This window comes from Capsaspora owczarzaki (genome assembly GCF_000151315.2).
Source record: "Capsaspora owczarzaki ATCC 30864 unplaced genomic scaffold supercont2.1, whole genome shotgun sequence".
Classification (NCBI taxonomy): domain Eukaryota; class Filasterea; order Ministeriida; family Capsasporidae; genus Capsaspora; species Capsaspora owczarzaki.
The window spans coordinates 1,756,450-1,769,962 of record NW_011887292.1 but is presented as its reverse complement, the minus strand read 5'-3'; the positions used below and the strand labels follow the sequence as shown (position 1 = coordinate 1,769,962).

The 13,513-nt window shown below is 56.3% G+C and overlaps 3 protein-coding genes across 3 annotated transcripts; all 3 read right to left on the bottom strand.

Annotated features, from left to right (window-relative positions):
• Positions 1-21: 21 nt before the first annotated feature.
• On the bottom strand, positions 22-4,763 carry CAOG_08424 (hypothetical protein; the record flags this gene model as incomplete). The annotated part of the gene is made up of 11 exons (XM_011271693.1): positions 22-110; positions 243-803; positions 881-1,023; positions 1,099-1,170; positions 1,255-1,326; positions 1,406-1,477; positions 1,578-1,649; positions 1,735-1,931; positions 2,005-2,168; positions 2,277-3,716; positions 3,794-4,763. The coding sequence occupies 11 exons, from the start codon at positions 4,761-4,763 to the stop codon at positions 22-24; spliced, it is 3,852 nt and encodes a 1,283-aa protein (XP_011269995.1).
• Positions 4,764-5,225: 462 nt separating this feature from the next.
• On the bottom strand, positions 5,226-7,362 carry CAOG_00531 (pepsinogen). Its single transcript, XM_004365345.2, has 5 exons — positions 7,051-7,362; positions 6,890-6,923; positions 5,762-6,544; positions 5,559-5,575; positions 5,226-5,460 (listed from the first exon to the last, which is right to left on the bottom strand). The coding sequence occupies exons 1-5, from the start codon at positions 7,304-7,306 to the stop codon at positions 5,375-5,377; spliced, it is 1,176 nt and encodes a 391-aa protein (XP_004365402.2). The 5' UTR covers positions 7,307-7,362; the 3' UTR covers positions 5,226-5,374.
• Positions 7,363-8,179: 817 nt separating this feature from the next.
• CAOG_08423 (hypothetical protein) lies at positions 8,180-13,215 on the bottom strand (the record flags this gene model as incomplete). Its single annotated transcript, XM_011271692.1, has 2 exons — positions 8,180-11,883; positions 12,093-13,215. The coding sequence occupies 2 exons, from the start codon at positions 13,213-13,215 to the stop codon at positions 8,180-8,182; spliced, it is 4,827 nt and encodes a 1,608-aa protein (XP_011269994.1).
• Between the last annotated feature and the right edge of the window lie 298 nt (positions 13,216-13,513).

The following is a 13,513-nucleotide window of genomic DNA, read 5'->3' as shown; positions in this document are numbered from 1 at the left end:
AGCGGCCGCCGAAGCATGAGTTCAGGCATCTCGTTGATCGCCAGTGTGCAGCCACAAAACAAGCTCAGCATCATTGGCGATTGGAGAAACGGCAATGTTGGTTTCTTGCGCTGATTGGCCAACAAGAATAGCGTTGCAAAGAGAAACGTAAAGGAAACGCGTCAGCAATTCGAACTCGGCAAGAAACGACCAGCAACAACAACAAACGAACAACCAAAAAAAACAAAAAGCCTTTCACTCACGTTCCATCCGCCAAATCACACCGACAGAGTTGCTGGTATCTTGGACGAGCAGAGACCAAGCGTCGTAACGAGAGAAAAAGAGAAGGGGAAACGCGGGACCTTGAAAAACGAACTTGACAGGGAATGCCAGAGTTTGACCTGCAGCAAGGGAAACTTGTCCGATATCGTCGATATACCCGTCAAGCGATGTCTCCGATGCAAGTCTAGTTATCGCCTGTTGAACTTCAGCTTGCAGCAGATAGGGCACAGGCTTTTGTTGCTGATCATACAGGTCCAGCTGCAGACCGTACCCGGGGTACATTCCCAACTTAACGTTGTCCAACGAGGTATTCCCATAATTGTGGAGGGTAATAACTCCTTGAATTTCGTTGCCTTCCAAAGCTGTGGCGGGGAAGCTGGCAGCAATGATCTGAAGAGGTGCCGGCGGGCCACAAACACCGTCCACCATGACAGAACCAACATAGCACGATGTGCAATTGGTCGAGTTGCATGAGAGGCAGTACGTGGCGCAGCATGCATCTGGGCCCGCTCCGTAGCAAGTGTCACACCTCGTGCTACACTCTAAGAGGCAAAAATTGTGACAAACAGTTAACATTTGACAAACAGGTCGAAACACGGCAACGCCATGCATGCCTTACTATTCAAGCTGGTTAAGACTCGGTACGTGCTGGGAGGGGCAACCGCGCCAAACGAGTTCCCTGACAAATCCACTTGTGTAAGTGCAGACAGATTCTGGAACAACCCAGGAGGCAAGGTAGAAAGCAAGTTGTTCTGCAATTCCCTGTTGTCAAGACGCGAGAGTTAGGATTGTCCCCCTTCGCGAAATGTTGATTCATCAAAGACACGGCTAGCGTACAAACGTTGCAGAGAAGTAAGGCCAGCCAACATTCCGCGCGGAACCGTTGTGAGACCGGTCCAAGACAATTGGCTGAATCACATTGAGCAAAGTGAGCTGCTCTCATTGATGCAGGTCTCATCATCAAAACATCATCAACACGCGCAATGATCGTACAGTAATGTCAGCGCTGAAAGGCCTGTAAACGCTCTCGCGGACAGGTCGGAAATGCCATTTTCGCGCAAGTCCCTGCAAAGCGGGCGACAGAATGAGCAGCGATCGCTCCAAACCTTGGCAAGGAGGCAACCCGTGGGCAACGATCACTTACAAAACTTTCAAACTCACAAGACCGGAGAAAGCATTGGCAGGGATGACCGAAATTTGGTTCCCATACAAGCCGCTTTTTAGGTTGACAAAAACACATAAAAACAAAAAGCGTTCAAACCAGTGCAAGTCAGTTGCCTTTCCATAAAACATGCCAGATCAAATCTCAGGCTTACAGCACAGTCAGCGAAGAAAGATCACGGAATGCAGCGGGTCGAATAAACCGAATGAACGTGTTATCAATCCACCTGTCCACCAGGATGATCGAGTTGAGCTGCAATCAACTCAACAACGTTTCGATGCTTTCTTTTTCTTTTGTTAACAAAAAATTACATGTTTTTCACCGTGGTCGGAATATTGGAGGGAATGGTGATGAGTGCGTCGTTGCAATTTTTGACCTCGATAACGGGCGATCCGACGCACGTGCAGAAAGTGCATGCGGCTTGCTCTTGCCCAGAGGAGACCCGGGCGACGACCAGCAGGCTCAACAGCCACCAAACGGGTGACCGCGTGGCTCGCCTCATGTTTACCTTTTTGAACCAAACAAAAGAGCCAATCTTCACATTCACAGCTCCAGAGAGCACCAAAAGGCGCACCTCATACATCCACGCGTGCCTCCGTGAGTAGTTCCGACGACGGCGGAATCGGCTCGTACAAATCGCCGAACGTATGCTGGGCGTCATCATGCAGAAACCGGCGCAACGGCTGCGGCGCGCGGAAGAGCGCCCGGCGAGCACTATTCAACAGCGACATCTTTGGGGGAGTGACTGCCAAAAAAAACAAAAATAGCAAAGCAGCCCTCGTTGTCAGCAAGCAAACAGCACAACCGCCCAAAGCCATGTCAACCAGCGGCATGCTCACTCATCAGCACTCACGCATGGCAATCCAGACTTGCGCCCAAGGCTCCATCAGCATTTCCGTCACTGGACGTTCGGGCACGCCGCGCTTCTTGTCACGACGGCGCTGGCCCGCGACCGCAGCGCGAAACCGGGCAAGTAATTCTGCTCGGCTATTGTTGGCTGGAATGCCAAGTACCCGCAAAAGTCGAACACAACTGGCCGAACGTAACTCGCAAGCTGTTTCGAGCAAACACAACTCGCTCACAAGCGCAGCCGCATCGTGCTCCAGTCGCGACAGGGCGTAAATAAGCAGCTCAACGTTTTGGCAGAGCAACTGGTCGGGGCACTCAGGCCGAACAGACGCACAAAGCAACAAAAGCCAGGGTGCGCCGTTGCCGTGGTCAATGAGCATGCGAATGGCCGCAGTGTCCTCGCTGAAGGCAACGGAAGACGCAGCGAACTGCGCACCTCGGTAAATGCTCTTCTCGGTGTCCGAGAGTCCAGCAAGGTCGTACGATTTGCGGTTGGCGAACAAGTCAAACTCCGTTCCGTCGGCAGCGGGAAGGGCGTTGGGCAATGGCAGCCCGTACTCGACGACCGCGAGTATGAAACGGGTAAACTCAGCTGGCGAGATTGGCCTGGATGGCGTCACGGGCAGCCACTGGGGAGTTAACTCGGCCCACAGATGCATATCAAGCTCGGATATGGGGATGGATTGCAGCAGCAGTCGGAAGACCTCCAGATCGCGTGCGAGGAGAGCGTGTTGCAGTGCAGCTCGTGCTCCTCTCCGCGCCCCGTATGACAGAAGCAGCGGGACGATGCGCGTACTCTTGGCTGCCAGGCGAGGCAGCAGATCGACGAGATGTGGTCTTGTACTTTGTCCAGAAGTCGGATTATAGTACCGAGCCGGCACCTGAGCGTCGATGGGCGCGCCGAGCTCAAGCAACGCCTGAAGGAAGTCAGCGCGTGGGATGTCGTGCTCAAGGGTGTACACGGTGAGCTCCCGGGCCGTGACGACGCCGCCAGCCGCGACAAGGAACCGGAGCATGTCGCAGTCGAGGTTGCGAACGACCCCATCAAGAAGAAAACGGGTCGGTGTCGCCCCAAGTTCCACCATCAGCCGGGCCATGTCGACGAGGCCATACCGCACTGCGGCCCAAAGGCCGAGCTCGACGGGCATGCCGCACTCCGTCACCAGGATGCGGATCACATCAGCATGGCGCCGCAGCACCGCGAGATGCAGGAGCGTGACAGCGTTGGTTTGGCAGCGCGAAATGCAACTCGTGAGTAGCTCGCCGGTCAGCACAGAGGCGAGCGTGCGGTCAGCGTCAGTCTTGCTCCTGGGCAGATAATACCACCACCTCCTTGAGCGCTCATCGAGTGGCGTGTCATCAAAACACACTCGCTGGACGATAATGCTCAACACTTCCGCAGCCGGGATGTCGCTCTTTGACTGAAGGGGAGGTTCGGCAGCGCCTGGCGCAGCAGCGGAGCGCCGCTGTCAACAAGTGCCGATAGCTCGCCGAGCTTCTGTCTCAGGCTGGGGATGTCACCGTGCCAGACAGCCAGGAAGAGGTGCCGGACGAGGAGGGGGCAGGTCAGCTGGTATGTCTGCCACTCGTCCCAGTCGAATCGCGGGTAGAGGCGCAAATGCGGCAGAGCGTACGCATCATGCGCTTCGTTTGTGCCGTCGATCATGCCTTCGTCCAAGGGCAGACCGAGCTGGTTGAGGCCTTCGACAATCTCAGCGAGCATCTGTTTCGGAGCGACATCGCGCCCCAAGAGCATCATTTGAGTAGGAACATCCGCAGTCTGGATGAGGTAGCGATCGAATGGTAAACGGCCGGCGTGCCAGTAGTAGGCGAGCACGCGCAAGGCCATCAATGCCAGGTCAGCGTACGAGCGTTCGATGCCGTCGTCCCAATTACCATGATTCTTGCTCAGGAGAAACTCTCCGGGTCTCTTGACACGAATGAGCGTGCGGCTGTGTGGATACCACGATGTGGGCGATGCTGCGAGCAGCTCGGTCGTCGGAGTGGCGAGGCTCGCGGCCACAACTGCCGGCGATGGGGTGTCGAGTTGAGGGAGCGGCTGTGTCCCTTGAGCCTGCGTTCCTTGAGCCTGTGTCTCTTGAGCCGTGGTTGTGGTCGAGGAGGAGGCAGATGCGGCAGATGCAGCATCCATGTCTGCAAGGATGGCCTCGCCCGTCGCGACCCAGGCGGCGTAGCTGGTCTTGTGCGGGCTGTCTGCCATGACGCGGAAGAGCAGCTGCAAGTGCGCTGGCTGGTTCTCGAGCAGCATTGTTTGGATGGAAGCGAGGCACTTGCGGCCGCGGTCGCACTTGGCCAGCGTCGCAAAGTCAGCGACAAACGAGCTTGACGGCACGGCGGCCTCGTCCGACGACGTGAGCGTGACGGTCGCGCATCCGGGCGTGGGGTGGTCCTCGACAATGTGTGCCGTGAGCTGCGGCAGCCGTGCGACGGGGTACGGCCGCCAGAGCGATTGGCGACGATCCTCCACCATATCACAGGTGGCAGGAAATCAACAAACAAACACTGATTTGGGCCTAACTTTGTCGGTACATGTCGTACAAAAACATGTATCAATCTATGGTCGTGCGTTGTGGTCAGAGAGGCGACGGGGAGAGGCCTGGGAGAGGCAAAGGAGCAGTAAAATTCTCACTCTGACCCCCCTGATCGACTTTCCTTCCGACTCCTTCTGGACAGGTTCATTACAATGATATGAATACATCAGAGATTCAACCATAGGCACTGAGGGATTCGTGGACGGGTGAACCTCGCCCGATACCCTCGACAGTCGACTCCAGGTCGAAACTTTGTCCATCAATCTCGACGAGCTCGTTCACCATCTTGTTCGCATGATTGATTTTGTAGCCGTGTCCTCTGCGGTTCAGGTTTTTGGTACAAACACAGCTGGCCAAGTGGCATTCAAAACAAGCGCAATCAACACACACTATTGTGGTGCATCAGTGGAGGCGTGTTGTTCCGGGCTTTTATTTCCATGCACATCTTGCGACATCGACGACAACCAAGTCGCCAAAACAACCCAACCTGTGTCAAAATCAATGCGGCATCGACCGGGCGGCGCTAGGACAGCGACGTGCGCCTTTCGGTTTAAGGGTGGCGAGAAGGAGCCAGACCGACACGAGGAGGAGTGGTAGACTTGTCGTACACTGAGAAGTAGGCGCGGAGGAAGGGATCTGTCTTGGAGGGGGGGAGGAAATGAAGAAAAGAATGAGACACAAAATCAAACCAAACTAGCCATGCTCGCGCGCTGTCATAGCGTGTGATTGCGTACCGCCAAGAATGTAAAACCTGACAGAAAGGATGAAAAACGCCCAAAAAAAAAAAAAAAAAAAAAAAAAAAAAAAAAAAAAAAAAAAAAAAAAAAAAAAAAACAGGCACAACATTGTCCAGTTAGTCAAAGTCATCCCCCGCCGCAATCGGCCCTGCCTTGCGCCGTTGTCAACCAATCCAGCATGAATGATTCCAAATACTCACGGAGTCGTTTCAACAAGAACCTCAATGCCAAGGACGCACTGCGGGGTGCCGGTGGAAGTGTCACGGATGACATAGTACTCGGGCGAGAGATCAAACGGATGGCCGCCGAGGGTGAAGGTCAGCGTGGGCAAAGTGGCAATGTTGGTGCAGTTGGCAAAGACCGGCGGGATGGCGTCAACGACGGCCTTGTTGCCGTAGGGCAGGGCAATGATGCTCGTGCCAGTGTCGATCACACCGAGGCAGTAGTCGAGGGCGCAGTCGTGGACCTTGGTGCCGTTGATCGAGATGCTCTGCATGCCAATGAGCCAGTAGGACGAAATGAACACGTTGACGTAGGTGATCTTGCCAGTGTAATAGTTGGAGTCAATGTGGCCGAAATCGACAAACGAGGTCTTGTCGCCGTCGGTGCTGGACAGGTAGAAGGAGAACATGTTCGACGAGATGACGCCGGTCTGCGCCATGCGGTCGGCAACTGTGGGGTTGTGGACGGTGGAAATGTCTTGGAAGGCCAGACCAAGAATGCCATCGAGCGGCTCGTTCTCAAAAAACTTTGCCAGAACATCCGCCTCGCCAAACGCGACATCGGGCACCTGCAGGCCACCGACGGAAACAGTGTCGTTGCCCTCCGTGCCGGCAACATAGCCAGTGCCGTAGACGACGTAGAAGGGCTTGCCGTTGGGAATGTACGAGCTCGACTTGACGGCCGAGAAGCGGGTCTTGTTGGCGCACGCCTCCCCGCCGCAGTTCACGGACGGCACAAACAGATCGGAAGAGCCAGTGTCGCTGTTTCATAAGAAACAAAAAAAAAGGGCGGTGGCGGGTTGAGCAGCATGGAATCAGAGTTTCAAAACAAAAGGGGGGGTGGTGAGTTTGCTGTTTCGTTCAGAAATTGGAAATTGGTTTCAAAAAGTCAGAAATTGGCTTCAAAAAGGCAGAAATTGGCTTCAAAAAGTCAGAAATTGGCTTCAAAAAGTCAATCGATTGATTCTGTATCAGATGATTTTTTTCTTTTTTTTTTTTTCTTTCTTTTTTCTTTTTTTTTTTTTTTGCTTGATTTCGTCGCGTCCTGGCTCGAGTTGATACAACAAGGATTGCTTTGACACTGAACGCGCAGCAGCAGCGACTCACAAGACGACGGAGAACGGACCCTGAGTCGGAGTGCCTGTGTGAACCAGAAAACACAAAAAGCGTTGATTCCCAAATCAGCCAAATTTCCGATTCTACCACCACATCCCAAAGTGCAATGGCCAACCCCCTCCCCCTGCAAAAGCCAAGGGCAATGGATGTACCGAGGTAGATGTCGCCAACCCAGACCTCATCGTCGTAGTTGACGAGGGGCTGGGCGCCGACGTCGGCACCGAGGAGCGAGGCGTGCTTGGACGCGGCGAGCGAGCGCGGTGCGTCCAGGCCGAGCTGGCGGCGCTGCAGGCTGGTGAACGAGCTGGCAGGGCGGTGCTTGCGGAGATACATGCGCTCTGCATGCGCGTGCTCGGCCAGCGCGATCGCGGCGAGGGCAATGACGACGAGGACGGCGGCCGTTCTCATTCTCAAGTATGGAAAAAAGGAAGAATGAAAGATCAAGATGATTCTGTCCAGTTCGATGATTTGTTGGATGAATGGGGCTTGTAGATACAGGTCAAGACATGATGCACAGGTCGATCGCGAGCCTATGGCAAGAAAACGCGAGCAAGTGTGGGGGGTCATTGATTCTGCATTCGCCTGCGCAACAATGTACCGTTGTTGTCACTGAAACCAGCCAGCCTCGTGAGCACTCTGGCCGCCTCTTTGTTGTTGAAAACAATGTGCTGAAGTGTTTTTTATCGTTCTATGATGGTGTGATTTGCCTGATCAGACTAGTGTGTTACAAACTCAATTGCAAATGCCGTCTTTAGACCAATCGTTGTGCAGCTGCCATCTGGATCCTTTGAAATGCAAAAATTCGATTTCCTGGTCATTCACGCTACCACTATATAGAAACTGTAGTTTTCTTACACCCACTGTAAGACCTTGTTAGGGTTAGCCAGGCAATGTTGTTGTAAAGTGTTTTATTTCACTTTGCAGACTGAACTGCAATTCCAAATGCATGCATACAAACAATACAAAGACATCAACGCCGAGTCTTCTTAGCAAAGAACGACCCAGTCGGGACCGCAGAGCCTGCGGGTCCTGACACCCACTCGAAAGGCTCCCCGCGGAGAAGAGTGTGACGGGCCCACCGGTGTGGACCCAGGACGCGACGTCGGCAACGCCGATGCCGACTTGACCCCGGAGCCGTATGCTGTTCTTCCATCGTGTTACAAAGCATCAATTATATTTACAACCATCTAGCGTGAAAGCGGATGCTGCCACGAACGCGTAGCAACGGGTGTCGCACTAGCTTGAGGTGGAGCTTGGCCAGCTGGGGTAGCGGGCGTGCGACTAGCCGTGGGTTGAACATGATTCGCCTGGACCGACGGCGATCCATTCGTGAAACTCCTCTCGCGTAGGCTGTGGCAGAGAAGGTTCGGCTAGATGGAATAAACGAACGGCCCTGGGGAAGCGAGCCCACACATCTTTGGCCGGCTCCCAAGTATCTTCACGAGCAGTGGTGCCTACCCTTCGGATGCGATAGTACATAATCTCGCTGTGACGAGTCGAATCAATCACCGCCTCGACTCGATGTCGAACTGTTCCGTCCCAGTCCTTGACAGGAGGCAGGACCCGCCGAATCCGACCTTCAACGTCATCAGCGACAAACAATTCCAAGACAGATACATGGAAGGTGCGGGACTTGCTGGATGCTTCACCTAGATCCAGCTCAAAGGCACGCTCATTGATCTGCTTCACGACCTTGAAGGGACCATCGCGTACGTACGCCAACTTGGCATACGGTTGTTCGGCCGTCTGACTGCGACGCAGAACTGTGACTAGGCTGCCCACCGTGATCGGAGGTGCTGCCTTGTGGTGTCGATCATAGAACTTGGCTGCGGACATGTTTGCTCGGTGAATATTCGCTCTCAACGAGAAACGCAGTGCCTTGAGTTCCTCCACGCGATCAGCTGCCGTTTGAGGTGCCTTCGGCGACTTGAAGTTAATCTCATCCATTTCCGGCTGGAAACCGTACATGGCCATGAACGGACTGCACTGGATCGCCGCGTGCACCGTGTTGTTGTACGTGAACTCGCACAACCAGAGGAGTCTTGACCAGTCCTCGGCTTCACTGACGTACGCTCGCAGGTATGACTCCAGCGCTTGATTCACCCGTTCCACAAGACCGTTTCCTTGTGGATGATACGCGCTAGAGTAGGAGAGGTCGATGTCCATCGCCTTCCATAGCTTCTTCCAGAACTTTGCAATGAACTGAGGTCCGTGATCAGACAAGACACGAACCGGAACGCCGTGCAGCTTCACGACATTCTCCAGGAACAACTGAGCCGATTCCTCCGCCGTGACAGACTTTGTCGTCGGAATGAAATGTGCAACTCGAGTCAGTCGATCGATGCAGACCATGACTGCGTTAAACCCTTGAGAATCTGGTAATCCGGTCACAAAGTCGATGGACCAGTCGCCGAAAGGCTTGTCTGCGGCCTCAATCGGAGTCAAGAGACCGTATGGTGCGTGCCTCGCATGCTTCACCATCTGGCAAACTGGGCAAGTGTGCACGTACTGCTCCACGTACTTTCTCATTCCAGGCCAGACAAAGTCGCGTTGAACTAACTCGAGCGTCTTTCGGTTCCCGCAGTGACCTGCTGTCGCTGCGTCATGGCGGTATCGCAGGATCTGTGGACGTAAATGTTCTGGAACGAACACTCGGTCCTCGCGCTTGATGAGACCGTCGTGAAGTTGGTATCGTTTGGAGGATAGAAGCTCTACTCCTTCTTCTTCCCCCTCGGCCACCGCCTTCTGCAAAGCCTCGCGAATGGCAGTAGGCGTCATGACCGTAGGCGCGCTCGGCAGAGTCGCCCCGGGCGAGAACACGAAATCTTCGCTCTGCTCGTCATCGGCCTCGCCAGCGACTGGGGCCACCAACAACTCGGGGTCCAACACCCGGCCCTTAAGCTTCTCTTTCGGCCCGGCTCCCGACGCCGAACGGGACATCGCATCCGCCGCACCGTTCTTGGAGCCCTCCAGATGCTTGATGAGCAGATCGAACTCGCCCAGCATCTCGCACCACCGAGCCTCGCGCGCCGTCAGCTCCCGCGTCTCCGTAAACCACTGCAAATTCCTGTGGTCCGACCAAACGGTGATCTTGCCAGAACCGCAAACGTAATGTCGCCACTCGCGGAGACACTCCAGGATAGCCAGCAGCTCCTTGTCGTAGACCGAGTAGTTGATCTCTGGCTTCGTGAACACGCGCGAGTAGTAGGCGACCGGGTGCAGACCGTCGCCGGACTCCGACCTCTGCATCAGCACACCACCCAACGCGAGATCTGACGCATCCGAGAAAATCTCAAACGGCCGCGACGTGTCGGGGTACGCCAGCACCGGCGCCTGGACGAGCGCCTGCTGGATCGCGCGGAACGACTTCTCGCACTCTGCCGACCAGACGAATGGGACATTCTTCCGCGTCAGCATCGTCATCGGGCGCGCCAGCTCGGCATAGTTCGGCACATGACGCCTCATGAAGGACGCGAGGCCGTTGACCTCACGCACACCAGTCGCGTCCGTCGGCGGCTTCCAGTTGAGGACCGCCTGCACCTTGCGAGGATCCACCGCCACTCCGGCTTCGCTGACCCGCCGCCCCAAGAAGTCGACACTCGACGTGCCAAACACGCACTTCTTCAAGGAGACGTACAGGTCAAACTCCCTCAGCCGAGCCAGCATCTGCTTCACGTGGAGCTCGTGCTCCTCCGGCGTCTTGGAGAACACAATAATGTCGTCAAAGTACCCTCCAGCGAAAGCGGAGAGCGGGCCCATGACCTCATTAATCAGACGCTGGAACATCGCCGGCGCGTTGACCAACCCGAAACACATGACCCTGTGTTGGTACAGCTTGCCGTCGCACGGGAACGCCGTGTATTTCTCACTGTCGGCGCTCAATCTCACTTGCCAGAACGCGCTCGTGAGATCAAACTTGCTGAAAATTTTCGCGCCCTTCAGCTTGTCAATCAGCGCCAAGGCATCAGGCGACGGGTACCGATCCCTGATCGTCGCCTCATTCAGACGCCGGGAGTCCATACAGACGCGCCAGCCATCACCCTTCTTGACGAACATGGGCTGGGAGCAGAACGCGGACTCGGACTCCACAATCATGCCAGTCTTCAGGCCGTCCTCCACGTACTTCCTCAGGGCTTCCTCCTTGCTACGGCCAAACTTGCGGTTCGGGTCACACCTGAGCTGCTTGGACGGGTCAATACGGATCACCGCATCAAAACCAGGTCGGCTCACGGGCAACTTCTTGGGTCCGCTCGGCTCAAAACGATCAGCGAACTCTGCGTACGCCTCGGGCAGAACCACCTCCAGCGCATCGGCCGCCGCGACCAAGCGCACAAACATACGCCGCTTCTGTCGCTTCCGACGTCGCCGGAACGCCACCACTGACGACGGCAACCTCGCCTCCGACGCTTCCCGCTGGATCGCCACCGGCGCTGGCTTGGTCCCTGTCACCACCGGCTTCGCCTCTTCCGCTGCTGCCGCCGGCTTGGCCTCTGTCGCCGTCGCCGGCTCGGCCTCTGTCACCACCGGCTTCGCCTCTTCCGCTGCTGCCGCCGGCTTGGCCTGTGTCGCCGGCTTAGCCTCGTTCTGCACCTCGGCCTCTGTCGCCACCGCTGGCTGAGCCTCGCCCTGCGCCGGCTTGGCCTGTGTCGCCGGCTTAGCCTCGTTCTGCACGTCCGCCGCTTTCGCCACCACCGCGGGCGCAGCCTCGTCCTGCTGCACCACGCCAATGACGCCCGAGCCCAGACTGCCCTTGCCTCTGACACGAACCGGCTTCATGCTCTCGAACCGCACCGTCCGAGTCGCCAGATCGATGACAGGATTTGCCGCCGCCAGCACATCCATGCCCAACAGGAGCGGCACCACCGGCCCATCCAGGATCATCGCTTGGACCCACAACTGCCGGCCCGCCAAAGTAACTCGCAGCGCCACGCCCTCGCGCACCTTCATCTCCTCTTTCGTCACTGTCCTCAACTTGATCATTGGAACTGGAAATGAGGGGGCACGAAGTGTATTTGCTACAGCACGGCTCACAAATGTGGCGACCGATCCAGTGTCAATAAGAGCTTGCACCTGCATCGCGGTATCAGAAGAACCCGCGCACGCGACTTGCACCTGCTGTGTCAACGCTTCGTATCGCCCGACTCCTACCGCGTTCAGGGGGAGTCGGGCTGGGCTTTTCCCTGCGCGGCTTCACCTTGAACTGCCGCCACCGCCGGGGCCTGACCGCATGTCTTCCTGAGATGGGTTCCGGAGCCACAGCGGAAACAAAGGTGCTCACGGCGACGTCTCTCGAGCTCCTCCGCCGACAAGTTGTACTTGGCCGCCATAGCCTCCGCGAACGCCACCGCCGCCACCACGCTGGTCTGCTGCTTCTGCGGCTGGGAAGGCTGCTGCTTCGGTTGAGCCGCACGCTGACCATAGAACGACGCCTTGTAGCTCGGCTGCGGCTGCGGTTGAGGCGGCGCCGCTGTGACCTTTCGGCTCTCCCACTCCTGCATCGCCCACAGGCTCGCCATGAGCTCAGACGGCGGGAGATTCTCGGATATATTTTCCATCCGCGCGAACTGGAAGACTTCGAGAGACATGGCATCCCAGATAGCGCCCGCGATCTCGCCCTCTGACAGACCCGACACCTCCGCATACTTGTCGAGGACCGTCTGGATCTCCAACACCGACAGCTTGTTCATGTTGCGAATCGCCTTCTTCGCAGTGGAACGCTCGTTGGGGTCGCCGAAACGGAGCCGGAGCCGATCGCAGAGCTCCTGGTGCGAGAGCCTCCACCACTTGTCGCTACCAGAGGCGAACCAATCGGCGGCCGACCCAACCAAGGTGAGAGACAGGATCTCGTTCCATCTCTCCTCTGGAAAGTACGACCGGTAACGCTTCAAGTCCTTCTCGTATTGGGTCAGCTTTGCCGCCGTGCCGTCGAACGAGGGGGCTAGCAGCTTGGGCGCCTTGGCGGGCTGCCAGTCGACTGCCTGCGGACGGGGTGCGGGCTGGTGGACCGCCGGGGGTGGGACCGACGATGACGAAGCCAGCTTTTGCGGCTCGACGTCCGTTTCAGTTTTGATCACGCCGCCTTGACCCTGGTGCGTTTTCGTCAGATCCTTCAGATCTTCATCCTGTTGAGGTGTCTCCTCATCGTTCTTGGAGTCTCCTTCCAGCTCAGAGTTCTCGAGCTCCAAAGCAGCGAGCTGCGCCCGAAGAAGCGCGATCTTCTCTTTTCTCGCAGCCGTCTGTTGCCTCGTGTTTGCCGCGGGGCCCGTGCTTGCCTCAGCGCTAGTCGAAGCGCTGGTTGGATCGGTTACAACAGACATCGGGTGACTGTAGTCAGAGTCTGCAATGTGTAAGACCTTGTTAGGGTTAGCCAGGCAATGTTGTTGTAAAGTGTTTTATTTCACTTTGCAGACTGAACTGCAATTCCAAATGCATGCATACAAACAATACAAAGACATCAACGCCGAGTCTTCTTAGCAAAGAACGACCCAGTCGGGACCGCAGAGCCTGCGGGTCCTGACACCCACTCGAAAGGCAGAGCTCCAGAGTGGCGCCATCGGCGGCAACGACTCAAAATCCCATTGCTTGAATCGTTGGCCAAGTGTATCTCCATTTCCC